The 20,788-nt window shown below is 42.2% G+C and overlaps 1 protein-coding gene across 1 annotated transcript in view; it reads left to right on the top strand.

The window, feature by feature from the left end:
* PRKCH (protein kinase C eta) overlaps window positions 1–20,788 on the top strand; it is a 225,851-nt gene that overhangs the window by 56,529 nt on the left and 148,534 nt on the right. Inside the window, exon 2 of the mRNA XM_032875251.1 lies at window positions 10,141–10,204. Coding sequence (XP_032731142.1) covers window positions 10,141–10,204 — 64 coding nt within the window. The remainder of the gene's footprint in view (window positions 1–10,140; window positions 10,205–20,788) is intronic.

Genomic DNA, 20,788 nt, shown 5'->3' with positions numbered 1-20,788 from the left:
TTTTGTGGGAGCTTCCTCTCAGAGAAGGAGGCTTTTTATGGGGCTAACAGCTCTTATCAGACAACCACAGAGGTTGTGGAAAAGGAAAGAGGCCTTGAGGCTGCTGAGTAGGATGACATTTGTCTCCTCCAGCCGTGGTCAAAAGCCACCTGTCCCTTTCATCTAGTGTCTCATCCTGGCAAGGAGACAGTATGTTCTCTTTCTAGAAGGATCTATGGAGCAGAAAAGAGAAATGTAGAGATCATGAAGAAAGTGACCCTTTAAAGTGTTCCTTGATGTGGGGGATACCAGATATGGAGAGGGAACACAATTACTATGGTTCTCTCTCTAGATTCAGAGTCTGCTTTGGCATGAGGTCCTTGTGGACACCCTCTTGGAGGAGAAGGAAGGTGCCTTTTTAGTTTTGAAGGGTGTTATTTTGAGAGGCCTCTGCTGTTTTCTAGGGAGGGTGTTTGGCTTCTTCCAAGGACTTGGCCTGTTCCTTTTAGTCTATCAGGAGCAGCGCTAGCAGTTCTAGACCGCCTGGAGGCCTAGGCAGGTCCCTTCCGAGCCTCTGTCCTCATTCATAAAGATGGCATCTGGTAAACCTTCCAGCACCTGATTAAACTGCCTGAGCGGTAAAGGGGGAGGACTTGTAGTGGAGCCTTTCGAAGAGCCTAAGGCAACTTTCATTTAATTTACATTTTCAGTCCCTCAGATACTGGAGTCAAAGATTGAGAGAAACACACCCACAGCACTTAGAACATACAAGTACACCATTTCTCTCTCTCCTTAGCCCACTCCTTGGCAGAGAGAAAACAAAATTAGTCCACAGAGATATCCAATTTTGACTATTCCTGATTTTTCATTATGGGCAGTGAAACTTTGAAAAATTAATTATAATGCACTAGACTTTTACCTTTGCCAGAAGAGACATAGTTTATGCTAGAACATAGACGTAATTGGCTCTGAGTTGAAATAATTCTAAATTTAAATTTACAGCAGTTTTGTGGGTATGTGTAGCTGGGCTGGTGAAGAGTTAACATATGCCTTAAGTATGAATTTTAGAGACAGATTCTTTAGTAGTCTTCAAACATCTTTACTTGCCCAGTGGAGTTCAGAAACCGCTTCTGACTTGGAGCTCTAAGAATATTAGATACGAAAAAGACTTAAATGCTAGTCTACCTACCAGATGTCCTATTACTAGAGCTGTGGCCACAGCCCAGGGCTCTTTTCCCAGCCTCCTCTCTCACCACAGTGAAGGGTCCAGACTTGGGGAGATGAGGATTTAATCACTAAAATAAAGATAATATCTTTCTTCACTTTCAACCTCAGATTTGATAAGTCCCACTTTTCTGTTCAGTTTTTGCCACCTTTTTCTGATAATTTTTAATCTGTGGTATTTCTTAGTGTGCCTTTAACTCCTAAAACTTATCTGATTGTTAGATGAAAATAGAAAGTTAGCAGGCTGTAGGATTTGCCTCATTCACCCCCCTTTGTTCTAAACTCCTTCCCACAGTGAGGGGATGCATTGTGTGTCTACAGCACATGACCCTGACTCGGATCCTTCAGGCAGCTAACTAATGGGACCTGAGCTGCCCGCTGCTTTTCACCAGCCCCAGCACAGACTTGCCATGCTTAGCAACTTCTGCCTCGTACCCCTGTAGGGAGCCATCTAGTGACACTGTCAGGCTGGTCTGGGGCCACACCCACTGGCCTTGGCAATGAAGAGGTGCACCTGGTACACTGAAGCCTGGCATTTGGCAGGGAGCACCCTCAGATGCTGATGGCATGAGTCTTACCTGAGTTGCCGAAGGAGACCAGTGATGTGATGCCCTAACATGCCGGAAGCCCAGGCAAGCTGGCATCAGGGGGAGCAAAAGGCAGTGGGCAAGGCTGCAGTAACCTATAGGCAGGTGCAGTTACACACAGCAGCCTTGGGGCAGGTGACCCAAGGGACCCAAGCCAAAGGACCAGGTGACTGCTGGTGACCTTGGTCAATTCCACAACCTCTCTGAGCCTTCATTTTTCCCCATCTGTGTAGTGGCAGTGGTGATACTTACCTTGCAGATGGTGAAGGTGAGAAACAGTGTAGGTTAGGCACTTAGCTCCTACACACTGATGAACTCGACATAGTAACGATTATTTCTTTTACTGAAGAACACAGCCACACACCTCCTTGTTGGTTATTGGGACAGTCCTGTATGTCTTTCCTCTAGGAATTAGAACTCTCATTCTTAAGGCTGATAGTTTCAGCTGGAAGAAAATTGTGAAATGCCTTATCATGTTTTTAGGTTGTTACTTATCCCTAGAGCAAGACTTAGAAAAGTTATAGAAACATGTCACTGGGCCAGAATCTGAATATCACAGATGTCTGGCTCAAGGCCCAGAGAGTCTAGGTGAACTTCTACCTTTGCCCAAATAAAGGATTGTTTTTCCTTTTAATATGCTAGATCCCTCTGCTTATCCCAGGACAAGATGAATATTAAGTAGGCAGAAGGTTCCTGTCTATGATCAATTCTAATGCCTTTTGTGAAGGGAAATGGTTGTAAATTATTACCAGTTAATTAAATGAGTGTTTCCGTTGAGTCCTGTATGCAGGCTTTTATCCAAGCCTGTTTAGAATCATGCAAGGTCAGAGCTAGAAAGGTTTTTAGACAACCCTCTCCTTTCATGGTCAAGGAGATGGAGCCGGGATGTAAGTGACTTGCTCAAATGGTGCCAAAGGGAAAGCAAACCTTGGCCAGGGGGTATAGGGAGGAAAAAGGGGTTCCTGGGTAGCTGGTGGGTATATCATGTGAACAGAGCATAATTTATAGGCAGTGGGCCTGTGCAGTGCATAGGCTACTGGTATCTTGGAGTGCTTTTCTATTTATGAAGTGCTGTCACATTTTTCTTATAAGATAAAATATTATTCCATTTTATGGGTGATGAAATTGAGGTGGTCAAATGAAACTTCCAATTCAACTCATGAGACCAGATCAATAGATATTTGGAGTGTTTACTTAGTTCAAGGAACTCTGCTAGGCCCTTTGGGGAACATAAAATTGTCAGATCCTGCTGGAATGGAGCGTACAGACTTATTGCAAGTAACAGGATATAAGTAGATGAAATTTATCTAATTGTTCAAGGGCATAAATAAGTATTAAGATAGTAATCGAGATAGGAATTTTGAGACTAGAGGGATCAATGTGCGTGTCAAGATCTTCCTGGCATAAATTTCTTCCTTCAGCTCCTGTGGCTGCGTCATTTTCTTGTCAGGTGCACTTGGTTACGCATCCCACCGGCAGCCCCAGGCAACAACTTTGGGAGATCCTGAGCACCTGGCGGTGATCCCAGCCCTAGGAGTAATTCGGTAAAGGTTTGAATGAATGGATAGGTGAAGAGAGATTTTCCAAGCAGAGGCAACAGAATGAGCAAAGGTATGGCTATGCCCTGGTGAGGAGACAGGCCTGACCAGAAGAGCAGGTTTAAAGGATGGAAGCTTGAAAAAGAGGTTTGGGTAAATTAGTGGGGAGGCAGTAAAAAGAGAACCCAGGTGGCCCAGAAAGCTAGGTGGAGCAGCTTGAATTTTATTCTGAAGGCACTGGGAAGCCAGCGGAGGTTTTGCTGGGGGATAGTTGATGAGAGCGGCATTTTGAAAAGGGTATCTGGGCATTGAGGTGTAGAATCTTCCTTGATTTTGATTTGTTTTTAATTTTTAATTTTTTTTTTTGTCGCTTGTTCATATCCTATACTTGGATGTCATACCTAAGAAACCATCACCTAACCCAAGGTCAGGAAAATTTAATCCTGTGCTTTCTTGTAAGATTTTTATAGTTTTAGCTCTTGCATCGGGTCTGTGATCCACTTGGAGTCCATGTTTCCATATAGTAAAATGTAGGGGGCCGCCTTCATTCCTTAGAATATAGATATCCAGTTGTCCTAGCACCACTAGTTAAAAAGAATATTCTTTCTCCATTTAATTGGTCACTCTCCTTTGGGTAATCCCGCTCTACTGCGTGTCCTGTTTTCCTTACTCCCACCCCCAGGCAACCACTGATGAATCTTCTGTCAATACTGATTAGTTTGCCTTTTCTAGACAGAATGTTCTCTGTTTGGTTTCTTTTTTTTTTTCTAATTTTTATTTATTTATTATTTTTTATTAATGTATAATGTATTATTTGCCCCAGGGGTACAGGTCTGTGATTCATCGGTCTTACACACTTCACAGCACTTACCGTATCACATACCCTCCCCAATGTGCATCACCCAACCACCCTCTCCATCTGTTTGGTGTCTCTCATTCAGTATCTCCCATGCTGTTGCGTGCATCAACAGTTCATTCTTGTTATTGTTGAATACTATTCCAGTGTGTGGCTTTACCACATTTTTTAAAAGCTCCTGGGAGCATTTGTGTACATATCTTTGTGTGGACACATGAGGTCTTGATTCTTGGGTAATTACCTGGAGGGGAATAGCTGGGTCAAATGGGGGGCGTACGTGCAACTTTTTAAGAAAATGTCCAGCTGTTTGCAAAGTAGTGGTACCATTTTACAGTCCCATCAGTGTGTAAGGATTCCAGTTGTTCCATATTTGTATAAACAGTATGGTTGGACTTCTCAATTTAGCCGTCCCAGCAGGTATATGTTATTGTTGCATTGTGGTTTTAATTTCCATTTCTCCAATGAGTAATGATGTTGAGTTTGTATTTTTTGTACCTATTTGCCATCTGTATATCCTTGGGGAAATGTGAAATGATGAAATCCGTTTTTGAAAAGTTGGATTGCTTGTTTTCTTATTACTGAGTTTTGCAAGTTCTTTATCCTGGATACTGGTATTTTATCAGATATATGATTTCCAGCTATTTTCTCCTAAACTGTGACTCATCTTTCATACTCTTGACTGTGTCTTTCAAAGAGCAGAAACTTTAATTTTGGTGAAGTCCAATTTATTGTTTTCTTTCATGGATTGCGCTTTTGGTTTTGTATCTAGAAAAATTTGTCGAACTAAATCAGAGTGCCCCAAATTTTCCCTTATGTATTTTTCTTGAGCTATTAAATTTTAAGTTTCTCATTTAGGTCTGTGATGCATTTTGAGTTAATTTTTGTTGTAGGTTACAATGTCAGAGTTGAAGTTGTTTTGCATGTGGACCTCCGGTGGTTACAACACCATTTGTTGTCTCTGAGTTTTTCCCATTTACCTGTTTGTGCATTAGAATGTCATTTTTAAAAAGTTTCTTGCTTACTGACCAGGGCCCAGGAGTTACCGTACTGACCCACCGAAGTGGTCTGTAGGAGAGAAGGGTTAGTATGAGTTAGAGTTCCTCCCTGAGTGTCTGTTACAGAAAGCATGCTTGTCCATTTTTAGTTTAAATTCAATTAATTAACATATAATGTATCATTGGTTTCAGACAGAGGTCAGTGATTCATCCGTCTTATATACCAGCCAGTGCTCATTGCATCACGTGCCCTCCTTAATGTCCATCACCTGAGTGGCATCTTGATTGATAAATAGGAGTTTGACAATTAAAGAGAGGAAAGGGTTTTCTAGGCAGAAAGATTACCTGCCCCCAGTCCCTAGGCAATAAGTGTCAGACAGGTAATGTGTATTTTTCACAATTTTGAATATATGCCCCAGTATGCTATCTGACTGTAAACATGTTTTGTTGATCTCTTAGATTAAATAAAAAAAGAAAAGAAAAGAAAAAAGCCTCCCTCAAGAATCTACAAATAATTTGAAGAGGTTGGGGTACAGGTTGTATATGTGTTTGGCATGGTGGGGACACAGCATGCAGGGCTATGTGCCAGGCTAAGGAGTTTGAAACCTGTCATTGGTAGCAGGTGGGGGAGGGTGACTCTGGAGACAGGAAATAGCTAGAAGGCCATTGCAGGTGGCCAGGTGAGGCAGGGCAGTAGGAGTAGGGAGGAAGAGGCAGCTTTAGGAGAGGCACAGAAAGTGGGTTTGATGGGATCAGGTAGAATTAGATATATGTGGGTAGGAGTCTAGTCTGCCGGGTCCCTGGTGGAGTCAGGACTGTGGGGTTTCAATTAAGGGAGTATACAATGAGAATTTGGATTCTGGGCATGTTGATATATTGAATTGGACTTGTCTCAGTGGGACAAGGGGGTGGAGACTTTCCAGAAAAGGTGCATATATAGGTCTGTGCTGGAGACTTAGGAAATGAATACGACCCTGCCCCTGTCTTTAACCTGTACCCTTTCTCGGGAGTTCCCATATGTTTGTTTCTTACTCCTACTCCTACCCCAGAGAATCTCAAGTTGGTGCTAAAATCACAAGGCTGAATCTTCCAATGGAAGAAAAAGAGGACTTCACAAGATTTAAAGGCAACCTGAGGGAGGGGGTGGTGGGGAGAGGAAAGAGAGAGATGCTGGAAAGAAGCCTGAGAGAGAAAGAGAAGAGTGTGGGAAGAGGGGTAGAGAGTGTCCTGGAAGCAAAGAAATTCATAAACAAGGAAGCTGTCGAGGATCAGAGCTGCAGAGAGCAGTGGAGATGAAAACAGATATGCTTTGGATTTGACAATGGCACTTGCCAAGGGTTGCAATGGGCTGCTTCAGTGCCAGAGGGAGGCAGAGGGTCAGGGTGTACATGGTAGCATAGATGTTAGAAAGTATAGAGGGAAGTGTAACTGTTTTTTAAATATTTGACGAATGCACTTTGGCTGCCAATTTGGATAAGTCTTTGGATGTTAATGATAGAACACCTGACTCAAACTGGCCAAACCGAAAGGAATTTATAGGCTCAAATAACTGAAAAGTCCAGAAGAATCAAGCAAGGCTTGATCTCAGGGTTTAAGTGATATCAAGATCTGGTCTCTTTCTGTCTCTCTGCTTTCTCTTCTTACCTGGCTTCCTTCTCCAGCCCGGCAGGAAGGGAACTGGATACTCCCAAGTTTATGTCCTTCTAGATCGAAATTCAGCAGATGTAAGATCTTGTCTCTGTCTTTTAGGTCCAGGATTCCTAATTGGACCCACTTGGATTTTGTGCCCAAACCCAAGTCAGTGACTGGGGGAAGAGAGCAAGGATTACTTAGATGACCGTGTAGAGGGCATGTGTCCTCTCTAGGCCAGTCATCGTGGCTGGAGGAATTCAGTGCTCTGATTGACAAGACCTGGGTCATGTGGCCTGTGGAGCTGAGGGCAGAATCCCAGCTGAATCAGTGGGACTACCTACAAGGGAAGGGTAGTTCTGGAATAAGAGCCCGAAGTACAATTCCTGGAGGCTGGAATGGATGTTCTAGCTGGAGAGAGAACATCCACCAGTAGGGGAGAGAGTAGGATCAGTGCATGGAAATTATTGGTTGCTACACTTCCGCTTTTAGAGAGAAATCTTTCTATGCACTGGAGGAACGAATGAGGCCTGCTGCAGAGGTAGCAAGTTGGCTGACACGCAGTCGTGGGGAGGGGGTCTAAGCAGTCACTACGAATAGATATCGGCAGCCCATCAGAGCTGAGTAAATGGAAAAGGGGATCTGGAAGGCCGTTTTCCAAACTGTTTCTCTGTAACACAGGAATGCATTTTTACTAAAACCCAGTACACCCTCAAAATGCATATGAAACCGCAAGCAGAAGTTTCATGACATAACACTTTTCCTTACTACGTGACACATGCATGTTTACTCTTCCAGAATCCCGGTTGTGTGCAACCCAGCTCTGTTTGTTTTCATGTCACACTAATGTCAAACCCGCTGTTTGTAAAACCGTCTTCGAAGGTCGGGTGTAGGTGGCATAGGCTTGAAGCTGGTGTTTGAGTCTGGCTTGTCCATGGTGATGGTGGCACTGGTCAAGCCTGAGGAGGCAAACCTGTTCCACTTAAGGGAGGTTTGGATTCTGCTAGTGGGATCTCTGGTGTCAGAGCAGCTCTGGCCACGTGTGGGGCAGGGGCAGGGTGAGGGCGTGGCCTGCTTTTGGGCCGGAGGGCCAGTATTGGAGGGAGTTTCCGGGCTGGCCCTGGGCCAGGGCATCTCCGAGGCGGGACGGAGTTGTCTGTTTGTCTGGAGGCTGGTAGTGGCTCCTTCTGTGCCAGCAGCCGCTTGTGTTGTGAGGATGAATGTGTGTGCCTGTGTGTGCTCTCTGCCAAGCCTTTATATTGAAGATGAGGGAGTGGCTTTTTAAAAATAACATATTTTTGACTTGAAACAAGTCAAGGCAGTGAGTGGAGACAATTAGAGACTGACATCCTGTTTAGTCATCTCTCCAGAGAGCTCTATTTTCAGAACTGTTCCGTAAAGGTTCACAAGGGGTATTCAGACAGTTTAGGGGATATTGTTAACTTAGTGGTCGTGGTGATGTAAGTAGCCGATTTGAATGCTTGGTGATGGACAGTGTGGTAACGCCTTGGAAGCAGATTTTGTGCGAGGGATGGGGGGCTTATAAGAATAGGCTATTGTACAGGTAAAGCTTTCTGAGTCAGAACAAAGCAGGCATCTTTTATTTTGAAAAAGTCTGTAATCAGGGTGTGACATTAAAAATATGTGGTGGTAATCTTTAAAAATTAAAGGGGGGGGCACCTGGGTGGCTCAGTGGGTTAAAGCCTCTGCCTTTGGCTCAGGTCATGATCCCAGGGTCTTGGGATCGAGCCCTGCATCGGGCTCTCTGCTCAGCAGGGAGCCTACTTCCTCCTTTCTCTCTGCTTGCCTCTCTGCCTACTTGTGATCTCTGTCTATCAAATAAATAAATAAAATCTTAAAAAAAAATATGTGGTGGTAAGCTAGGGGAAGGTCAGTGCATTTTTTCCCTAGTCTTTGTCACCTAGGGGTACAGTCAAAACAGTAAATAGTATTGTCAGGGCTCTTTGAGCTCATTTGGTAGAAGCCAGGTCAGAATTGCTGAATGGCGACGTCACAGACTTTTGGATGAGAAGCGTGAAGCTCGGAGTGGTTTAAGGACCTTGCTCAGAGTCTAGAACCAGATGCCTCAGTTAGGCCATGTCCTCATTTAGTTTGAGCATAGTTGTGATTTGCAACTTCTTTAAGTATAATATTCTACCAAAAATGACCAGTTGTGTCTGTACTCAGCTCCTCTGGACCTCTCTCTTTGAGGATAGGTCAAGGCAGACATGGAGCCATGGGCTGAATCCAACAAGATTTTGACAATTGTAAATTGATGTATTTGGGTCCAAAAGAACGTCACAATCCAAGGCTCAGAGGTGTTCTTGGATAGTTCGAGGTTAGCACCCAACATGAAGAGGGCAGAGCCTGTGTGCCTGGGCTAGTGAGATCAGAGCGGGTGCTGCCCGAATCCAGAATGGCGTGTTGCACCAGGACAGGACGGAGCCCGGAGACGGCAAGCTGCTGAGTTGGCAGAGTGGATGTCTCCCTATCTGAGTGCATAGATGAGAGCTTTAAGGGATGAACAGGCAAGAGTCGTGGTTGCAGAGCTCCTGAATTGCCTTCCCTGCGCTTGCTGAAGATTAATTACACTCAAGTGAAAACGGTAGAGATGGAGACTGTACTCTTCTCATACTTTTCACTTCCTAAAAGGAAAGGTTGCAGTTGACTGTGCCACATTTGTTCATTACCTCTCATGTTGCCATTGTTTCTCTATTTCATACATCTGTCAAGTGGTTATTATTTTTTTTTTTAAAGATTTACTTATTTGAGAGAGAGAGAGAGAGAAGCAGAGAGGGGCAGCAGGAAAGAGAGAGAGAGGAGAGAGAGAGAATCTCAAGCAGACTTCCTGCTGAGCGCAGAGCCCAATGGGCTGAACCCCACAACCCTGAGAGCATGACCTGAGCTGAAATCAAGAGTCCGATGCTTAACTGACTGAGCCACCCAGGAGCCCCTTCCTGCCATGTGGTTTAATAAAATAAGATAGGGTTATTTCTTATGTTATTATCTGACATAAGATAGGGTTATTTCAGAAACAGTGTCCAAGCTTACAGGTACTTCTCAATAATATCACAAAGAGCCAAAATGGAAGAGACTAAAATTCAAGACAAGTGGAAACATTGGAAGAACGATTTCCCTTAGATTCGCTTTTCCGCCTTTACAGTTTCGTGTGCTTTCACGCGTTTCTTACCCCTCTGCTGTTGAATGAAAGTCTTAAGTCTGATCGATGCTGTGATTTTGCACATGTAGACCTCTTTGTAAAGAATTATTTGAGGTCCCACAAAAAGGACTTCAAAGTTAGAATATAACACATGATTCTTTTCTCCTTCTAGGTGGATCTGGAGCCAGAAGGGAAGGTGTTTGTGGTAATAACCCTAACGGGGAGCTTCACTGAAGGTAAGGACGAGTTTGGGTGGTTTCTGGTATAAGTGTAATCATAGTCGCTGTCAGTAGGAGTTTCTGACCTGGAAGTTTATAAAAAGAGCATTTTGTAAAAGAAGCTTTAAAAATGGTTTTATGTTAGGTTGGCTCGTATTTTGTTTGTAATGATCTGTTGGTTTGGATTGCCAGATTACGTATATTTGCTAAATCTGGCGATCTCATGATTTGTTTGACATATTCACTGAATTTTATTTTCTTCATCAACATCTTAGCTGAATGGGTTCTTGCCTCTTCTTGTTCATGTCTATCAAATTGTATTACAGATTTTTGGTTTGGGGGCCAACTTTTCACTTTGCCCTGGATGTGTTAAAAAATCTAAGGTGGGGGGTGGGAGGTTGGGGGAACCAGGTGGTGGGTATTAGAGAGGGCATGGATTGCATGGAGCACTGGGTGTGGTACAAAAACAATGAATACTGTTATGCTGAGAATAAATTTAAAAAATGATTAAAAAAAAATCTAAGGATCATAGTCTCTTTCTTACAATCTTTATCTCATTCTGCCCTGTAAGGGATTCTAGTCCTCTCTCCCTGGTGCTACCCCCACCTCCCACTCCCTAATTTTTTTTTAATTGAGGTAAAATGTATATACAGTGAAATGAACAGATTGGAAGGGAGGAATTTGAGTTTTGGCAAATGCATGCAGCCACATCCCCAGCACCGGTGATCCAAGATAAAGAACATTTCCACCACTCTGGAAGTTCCCTTGTGTCCTTTCCCAGTCAGTCTCCTGCTGCCAGAGGCAATAAATGGGATGTTTTATTTTTTTCACCGTAGATTAGTTTGGTCTATCCCAGAAGCTCACGTAAATGGAACTACATAGTATGTTCTCTCTTGTGTCTGATTTCTTGCACTCAGCATAATTTCTGTGAGACGCTCCTGTGTCCTTGTGTGTGTTAGCATCCCATTCCATGACCTACCCATTCTCTTCCTGATGGACATTTGGAGTCATTAGGAACATTGCTGCTATACGCATGGTTGTTCATACATTTTTGTCGATGTGCCCTTTCTCTCCTCTTGGGTAGATACATAGTCCTGGAGTTGCTGGGTAATAAAGGAAATACATGTTCAACTTCATAAGAAACTCACAAATGTTTTTCTAACGTCTTTATATTTTTATACTCCCACCAGGAGTGTATGAGCGTTCCGATTATTCCATTTCCTCACCAACACTTGGTATGGTCATTCTCTTTAACGTCAGACAGTCTAATGGGTATAAAACAGTATCTTGTGGTTTTCATTTGCATTTCCCTGGGTTGAGTACTTTTGCATGTGATCCTTTTCTTCCCAAGTACCAGCTAAGGTCTTTTTGTTTTCTGAAATTTGGTTTGTCTTTCTATTACTGATTTATAGTTGTTTGTTTTCTAGAGAAGCATCCTTTGTCAGAAATTGGTATTGTGAATACATTCTCCTAGTGTGTGGCTTGCCTTTTCACTTTCCTAGTGGTGTCTTTGAGCAGAAGTTTTAAATTTCTCTGGAGTCCTGTTTATCAATCTCCTCTTTCATAGCTTATACATTTTGTATCCTCTGTAAGAAATCTGTCATAGGGGCACAATAATATTGTCCTGTTTTCTCTTAGAAGATTACAGGATTTTACGTTTAGATCTGTGTTACATTTAGGTCTTTGTTCCTTCTTAAATTAATATTTGTGAGTGGAGGGGTTGGGATTTCTTTTCCCTGTACTACAATCCAGTTCTCCTACTCCCTGCCATTTCTCGAAGACTTTCTTTTTTCTTGGCACCTTTGTCACCAATCAGTTGACTCTACTGTGGACCTATTTATAAACTATTTTGTTCTATTGATCTACTGATCTATCATTACGCCAATACCACACCATCTTCATTGCTGTTGCTTTATAGTAAGTCTTAAGGCTAAATAGTGCGAGTCCTCCAGATGCATTTTGTTTGTTTGGAGGTTATTTTAGCTATCTTCAGTATTTTAAATTCTGATGTCAATTTTAGAATCAGCTTATCAGTCTCCACAGAAAAGCCTACTGAATTTAGAATTAAAGTTGTATTTAATCTATTCATCGATTTGAGGAGAGCTGACATCTTAACAGTTGTGAACATCTTCAAGTCCATAAACTGGGTATATTCCTCCGTTCACTGATGGTCTCTAATGTCTCTCATCCATATCAATATTAGAAATTCTATATAATTTTCAATACAGAGATTTTGCACATATTTAAAAATATATTTCTAAGTATTTTAAGCTCTTGATGCTGGTATACATGGTATTTAAACATTTTTATTTTGGAAATTGGTAACAGTATATAGAGATGAAGTTTTTGCTTGACTTTGCATCCTATGACCTTAAAAAATTTCACTTACTAGTTCTAGTAGGTTTCTCTTTCTCTCTCTCTCTCTCTCTTTTTTTTTTGTACCTATCTTAGGATTTTCTCTGTAAATAATCATGTTATCTATGAATAAGACAATTTTTTTTTCTTTTCTAATGTTTATGACTTTTATTTCCTTTTCCTGCTTTATTGTGCCCAGAGGCCTTGAGGACAGACCTCCTTGTCTCATAACTAGTTTTAGGAGGAAGGAATTTAGTCTTTCTTTGTAAGTATGATGTTAGTTATGTGCACTTTGTGTATATACTTTTCATCACAATCAAGGAAGTTCTTTCAAGGCCTGGTTTTCTGATAGGTTTGGTTTTGCTTTTCTTTCTTTCTTTCTTTTTTTCTTTCTGTCTTTTTAAACCAAGAGTGACTGTTAAATTTTGGCAAGGCCTTTTTCTTTATCATTGACATAAGCATGTGGTTTTTCTCCTTTGTTCTTTTCTTTTTTTTTCCAGCAGGCAGCTAAATTACTGGCTATCACCTGAAAATTGTGAAGGCTTTTGAGAGTGGGATTTTTTTTTTTTTTTTTAATTTCCCCCCTTAGTTCTTGGACAGATTCCATAATCCTGAGACATACTATTCACTCACAAGGTCTAACCAAGTTGGGGTTTCAGTGGAAAGCCTAAGGTGTTTTAAGTCCTTTTCACTTCGTGGAACTTGGCCTCTAAACTCTCTCTCCTGCAGTGAGAGAGAGCAGACATCTCACCTCCTTTCTCTCAGCCTTCTAGTTACTGCTTTTGGTGGACTTCTCTGAGTCTCTCTTGAGTATGCACAGATTGGCAGAGTTTATAGATTTGGGGATTCTTCTCTCTGTGGCCACATCTTTTCCAGGATTTCTCTGCTCAATTTCCTGTCATCTGTTAGTCCTGAATTTTGTCATTTCACTCTTCAAGCCAGTAAAACTGTAGTTTTCTGCTTGAATTCTTTTCACTCGACCTATGCAGCCTGGAGAATAACCTTGGGAGATGGCCTATAAATATGGATCTTGACCAGTGCATTTTCCTTCTTTTGAATGTCAGATTCCCTCCAATTTCTGTCCTCTTTTGGATGCTCTCCAGTGTTTTCAACTAAGTGTTTTAAAATATATTTCTAGAGGTTTTAATTGTTTGTGGTGGGAGGGTTAGTTATTAAAAGCCACTCTACCACTAAAATCCTGTGAAGACTTTTAAACTGTGGCTTAATGGTTTGTCCTTTTGGTGTTGGCATTTTGCAGATTGGTGACACTTTTGAAAATTGGTTTTCTCTTCTCTTTGCTGACTGCTGTTCACGTGGGAGAATTGTTTTAATGTTAATGTTTAATTTTTCCATCTTTCCCAATTGTTGCATCATATCTTTTGCTCCGATATTGAAGTTAGCATATATGTGGGATACTTGAACCTGAAAAAGCTCTCTAGATGATGGCTTGGTCAGCTCAAAGACATTTTTGTTTTGCCTGGTATCTTGTACATAGAAGATCGAGAAAGAGGAGTCTATTGATAGCTCAAATAAAATATAATGCGGTTACAGAACACTGTTGCTAGAACATTCTCATAGCATGGGCAAAACCACAGTAGAGGTAAACCCCTCCATGAAAGAAGAGGCAGAGCAAGGAGTGCGTGAGATTCTCAGTGTGCTGAACTACCTTTCTGCATTAAGTTACACAGGACCGATGGAGTGAGGCCGTGCACAGCAGACCACATGTCATTGTGCCATAGTCATTCTGTGACTTCCTTTTTTTAAAAGTGATGTCACCTCTCAAGGACTAAACTATATCCAGGTTCTGTCTTCCTTAATTGTAACACTAGAAACACTAGAACACTGGGACTGGAATCCTTGTGGATGTTGTCATTACATTAATTGATTAGCGTTAGTGATAAGAAAGGAATGCCAAATATTACTAGGGGTGAGTTCTTACCAGGTCATTGCAATGCTGTTCTTTTTAGAGTGGACCCTGGGTAAAATTGTGAGGCTGGCTGAGTTCCTCTCTCGTACTCCCACCTCCTCTTTATGTTAGTCCTTCTTGCTCCCTGCCTTTAACTGTCTCTTAGTTCCAGTAAGATACCCAGTGATCTCTTCTCTCTAGGAACAGTTGCTCACAAGGAAGACAGTGAATTCACAGACTAATTCACCCCAGAGTGATAGCGATTAATAATATCTTAGTGTTCTACCCCTCGGAGGTGTGCCTGTGTATTTTAAAAGCTGCTGAAACTGACGTTTTATCCATGAGAAGGAGATTTTTAGTGTTGACATTTCAGAAGCCATAAGCATCTAGGCGTGGGATATATTTTAGAACCTCGGATCTGTTCTCTGTCAGTGGGAGCACTGTCTTGTCAGTCTGACTCCGAGGCTGGGGCTCAGTAAGAGCTTGCATGCTGCTGCCGCTTTAGACCGCAGCTCCCTTGTCAAACGCAGAGGACGTGAGAGCTGCCTGTGTGTGTGTGTGTGTGTGTGTGTGTGTGTGTGTGTGACATGAGGGAATGCAGCCCTACCATGCACCTGCTACAGCTGGGGCCTAGCATTGTGAGAATGTCCCCGGCAGCCACTCGGGGTGACCCCCAGCCATAAAATGACAGGTTGGCTCAGGGAAAGTTTGGCGCGCTCTCGTCCTTATCTTGGAAGCTGAAGGGCTTTGCATAAGAAAGCACTCTGAAGTCAGACCTGCCCAGTGCTCCCAGGCTGCCAAAGGAGCGTTGGCCTGGGATCCCAGAGGGATGGCCAAAGTTCCAGAAATGTTGCTTGAGCCTCAGGGTCCATTGGAGGCTGTGGTTTTGAAGGCCAGATGTGAAAATGTGTGGTGCTTTGCCACCCAAATTTGTAGGGTGCTGTGTGAAAGTATGCTAGTGGGATTCCCATCTCCATGTTCCTCTTGTCATGGTAGCAAGATTCCTGTCATTCTCCCTGCCCCTGCCTGGGACCCCATGAGTACTCAGCAGGTTTGTTTTATTTTGACATTGGATTTATTTTACACTAGAAGCTTCAAGAATTTGGTGAACAATGACAGATGTGCTGCTGGCTTAGCTCCATGCCTATTTTCTTTTCATGGCTTCCTATAGGAATTCTGCTGCTAGCTCAGATTCTATAATTCCAAAGCTCTCCTTAAAAAAGAAAGTGCTCAAATGTGGCAGTGATCTGTGATATACAGGGCGGGTGTTAGGAGCTACTGACTACTTCTCATTTCTTCCTCTCCTTTTTGTATCTTTCATTAGTTATGCTGAAATAGCAGCTAAGGCAAACAGTTTTTGTTAAAACGTAAGGCATGACTGAGAAACAACATGGGACATTCCTGCTGGGTACAGACCTGTGATTCGCCACAGATGCTGAGGAGATAACAATGGACAAGACTTAGATACTCTCCAGAGGGAGCTCACAGGAGCAGTGGGAGTGGGGGGCAGATATAGCACCCCATGTGTGCGGGGCAAGGGGCCCAGATCCTACCATGGGAACAAGTCCAAGGCACGGTGTTGGCACGCGGGAGTTTGTAATCAGATCAGCCCAAAGGTTTTAGAGAAGGCTTCTCAGGGGAGAGGATGTTTAAAGCAAGTTTCAATGATAAATGGAAATGTGCCAAGCAGAGTGGATAATTTAGGAGGGTTTGTATAGACACACAGAGGTGAGAGAGCAGTGACAGGTTCCAGCAACTGAAAGTAGGGGGTTGGTTTTGGAGGTTGGGGAGCAGGGGGGCAGTGCGACCAGAGCTGTGGGAGGGTCTTCTGTGAAGATTTGCCTGGGATGGTCTCCGTTTTGACTGCTGTACCTGTGTAACTAAGAACAGTGCCACCTTTCACTCTGAAAGGGTCCTGGGTTAAAGATAAATGACATGGTCACATTACTTCTAGATTAGGAGAGGATGAGGTTTCCCATGAAGGGTTCTAAGCAGAGAGAAATAAGATCTGATTTGGTGGCAGTGGGTTTAAGGAGCTGGGGGCCAGGGGGTGTTTGAGCATAAGAGGAGACAAGGGTGTAGAAAGCTATTAAGAGACTGTTAAAGTTGTCTAAGAGAGAGATCAATGGAAACTGGGTTCAGTTGGAATCCATGGGGATGGATATAGAGAGAGGGACAGCTATAAGACATGGATAGGAAGCATAACCAGCAGGAGCTGGCAACTTAGTGGACATTAGGAATGAATAAGGGTAAGTCTCAGATGTGGAGTCATTCACCAGGTAGAAATACATGGATGGAAGGTGATTAATTTAGCTTTGAATAGGTGGAGTTTGAAATGCTTGTTGGAAACCCAAGTAGAGATGTCTAGGAGGAATTAGAAGCAAGAGTATAAAGTCTGGCAAGAGATCCGGTCCCAAGATGTAGATCAAGGTGTCCGTGAGAGACAGATCCATAGATAAAGGGGCCCAGTGAGAAGATTTAAAGCCCCAAGCCAAGGCTGACCAACTGCAGAACTCTGTGGAACACAGCACGTAAGGTCTCTGGCTCATAGATTATAATCTGTCAAACTCACTGAAGCTCTGTTGAAGGTTTACTTAATGAGCACCCATTTTGTTTATATATTCATTACTCAGTAATATTTGAGTGCTTACTACATGCAAGAGACTGTTTCATCAGATGGTGTAATAATGTCTTTCAAATTGGCATTAAAATGTTTGATAATGAAGTTTGCATATAGAACAGAACAAAAAAGTCTTTGAAAAGTAACATGTGAATTAGTGTTAACTATAGTAACTGCGAAGTTTGGTACCATGGGCTGGGTGCAGGCTTATTCTTTTTTTTTTCTTTTTTTAAGATTTTATTTATTTTTTGGATGGAGAGAGATCACAAGTAGGCAGAGAGGCAGGCAGATAGAGAGAGGAGGAAGCAGGCTCCCTGCTGAGCAGAGAGCACGACATGGGGCTCAGTCCCAGGACCTTGAGATCATGAGCAGACTTATTCTAATGCTGGGGTAACAACAACAGATGAATCTGCTCAGAAAACCTACACTGAGGGCTCTCTTTACTGAAGATGGAACAAGAAAAACTCTTAGTGAGAATCTCTTTCAGTGCCCGTGGCAGAACGTTATCAGCTAGATCAAAAACCCATCACCATTGTTTATCTTAAGAAAGGCGTTGTTGACTCTTGATCAGAGGCAGAATTCCCCTTAGCATTGCTGCTGAAGTAGACACAGATGAAGGGATCTGTTGTTTTGAAAAAGTTCTCAAGTCACTCTTTACCTCATTCTGGCTAAACCTTTCTGGAGCTAACGGTCAATCTGCTACCTAATCAAGGTGAAATTTATCATGGTGACAAAACAGCCCTAGATTTTAAAGCAGCCACTAGTTGCTGGCAGAATGGCAGGTTCTGGCCATGTTTATGATTGTCACTATACTGGACCAGTTTTTACCTGGAAGAGTGGAGTGACGAAAAGAAAAAAAGTGAAATAAAGGAAATTAATGAAAATGCATGAATATGAATTTGTAACTGCTCCACTTGGAAAGAGAAGTAACAGAAAGAAAATAAGCAGTGATATCTCATGTGAAAACAAATCAAAAAAGATGTTGATGCATTGTTAAGAAATACAGTGTCAGATCTGAAGATTGAGTTTGCATAAGTAAAGTTTGCCTGGACTCAGGGTACTTCAAGCTTCAGTGGCTGGTCCCCAGAAAGAAAAGCAGACATTTCGTGCCTCCTGCTGGAAGCACGCCACACCATCTGGGAGGTATGCTTAAAAATTCGAGCCTGAATCTGATCAGGCTTCTAGTTCTAACCGCCAGGTTAGAGGAAATACTGGGCACGGGGGGAGCATTTTAAATGACGCCATGGGAGAAGTACTTAGATGGCCCATTTGGTTGAGTGTCCCACTCTGGATTTCTGCTCAGGTCATGATCTCAGGGTCATGAGATCCAGCCCCATATTGGGCTCTGTGCTGAGTGTGGAGTCTATTTAAGATTCCCTCTCTCCTTCTCCCTCTGCCCCTCCTCCTGCCATTTCTCTTTACACCTCTAAAAAAAAAAAAAATGACATCGTGGGAGAGACTTGTTTTTTTCCAACCAAAAATTAGAAGAAAGAAAAGAGAGGGAGAGAAAACCAAAATAACAAAAGAGAGACATTAACCAGTTTCAGTATATGGACCATATTTTATCCCTGTTCCAACACAAATTGTCCAAACAATAACTCTCAAGAGACAACCAAGGAAATAGGCACAATGACTGGACACATGATGGTATCAAGGAATTATTGATGTTATTTATGTCTGGTTATGATATTGTCATTGTTTAAACCAAGAGCATCTATTAGAGATACTTGAAATATTTACTGGTGAAATTATTTAATAGTTGAGGTTTACTTTAGAATAATCAAGAGGTGGGAGGAGGGAATGGGGTACAGATAAAATCAGATTGGCCGTGAGTTGATTGATGAAGCTGGGTGTTATTTACATGTGAGTTAATTATACTCTTCTATTTCTGCTTGTGTTTGAAATTGTATTTATAAGAAGTAAAAAATGAAGGGAAAACTACACATTAAAAAATTATCTATTTCCTGGGCAAAAAACAGAATCTGGGTTGCCTCTATAACATCAAAATGATACTTTAATTTTGAATACATAATTGCCTAACCTCATTTATAAATTAAAGCTGGTGTGGCTCTTTTTTTTTTTTTTTTGGGTCTGTATATGTTTTATCATCAGTTCCCAATTTTTGTGTATTGTGAAGTGGCAAGTTAAAGATTTTAAATGACTAAGGTACTTCAGTACTTTTTTTTTAAGTTCTAAATCAATATTAAGCCATGAGTCAAAAACGGCAGGTAGGAAGAGATGAGTAAGATGATACCCTCCTTTCCATTGCAAAGTTCTCACTTAAAATGAATGACAAGTAAATCATCTCCTACTAACCATTACATAACATTTTGTACTTGCAAAGTTTAGTTTTAAGATAGTTTCCTAAAAGAATAAAGTAAATCAAAAGAATTAATGGTAGAAGTATCTTTATGAAGATAGAAGAATTTCTGAGTGGACACGCTTTTCCCTGGCGTTCCCCAAGCATGCTTGAAGGTATTCTGTACCAGTCTTGTTTTGGTGGGGGAAGGTCGTAACTTCTTAAAAAACAAACAAAAATACAACCTCACAAAACCCCCGTCGTTGGTGGATTTGATGCTAGTCTAGAAAACTTTGCTAAAGGGGAGCCCAGGTGGCTCAGTCGGTTGAGTGTCTGACTCTTGCTTCGACCTCAGGTGCTGATCTCAGGTTGTGAGATCAAGCGCTATGAGGGGCTCCAAACTCAGTGTAGAGTCTGCTTGCCCCTCTCCCTTTCCCCTTCCCCCACCACCCGCCACCTCCTGCCCCTCCCCCCTCATGATCTCTCTCTCTCAAATAAATATCTTAAAAAAAAAAAAAAGAAGAAAACTTTGCTAAAACTTTGAATTGCCCCCTTCTTTCACACTCTTACTACATTACTTGGAACTGATTCCTGGGGAGAACGTGGAAGGTGCACTTGAATTTTGGTATCTGCATATTCTTTCTGCCAAAGCAGTGCATTGCCCTGTAGAGTAAGAGTCCAATTTTCTTTTTTGTACCATTGCCTCAGTTTTTAGCTCAAATTTCCTGTGTCAAACCCTTGGTTTATAAATAATGAAGTTCTCTGCTAAATCATTGTGACCACATGCACCAAAGCAGATGAAACGTGTTACCGTTTGAAAACTGCAACCCCCCGTTTCTCACTGGATCTCATACTTAGTGTTATTCCATTTTTAAAGGGAAAAAGTTTGTCTCTGATGAGTGTTAATTTTCAAAAAAAAAAAAAAAAAAAAAGAAAGTTAATTTTCAGGGGCACCTGGGAGGCTCAGTGGGTTAAGCCTCTGTCTTCGGCTCAGGTCATGATCTCAGGGTTCCGGGATCAAGTCCCGCATCAGGCTCTCTGCTAAGCAGGGAGCCTGCTTCCCCCTCTCTCTCTGCCTGCCTCTATGCCTACTTGTAATCTTTCTCGCTCTCTCTCTCTCTGTCAAATAAATAAATTCTTTAAAAAAAAAAAAGTTAATTTTCTGGGTTCCTTTCTCATTTCAAGCCAGGTGACAGCTTGTCGATTTAATTTGCTTTCGATTTAGCTTTTGTAACAGTTTTCATTCCTTCAGTGTATTGAGCCTGAGAAATAAGTGACCACCTTAGTTTTGGTCTAAGCAGTTCTGTGCTACCACTAGAAATGAATGCCAGGTTGAGGACAGGGCAGGAGAGCAAGAAAGAGGTGTTGGGGGAGGGAGAGAAGAAGGAAAACTAGAAATGGAAGAACCGATCTTTTTAAGGG

Source organism: Lontra canadensis, unplaced genomic scaffold (assembly GCF_010015895.1).
Source record: "Lontra canadensis isolate GAN:19392208 unplaced genomic scaffold, GSC_riverotter_1.0 scaffold55, whole genome shotgun sequence".
In the NCBI taxonomy this organism is placed as follows: Eukaryota; Metazoa; Chordata; class Mammalia; order Carnivora; family Mustelidae; genus Lontra; species Lontra canadensis.
This window is presented reverse-complemented; position numbering and strand designations above follow the sequence as displayed.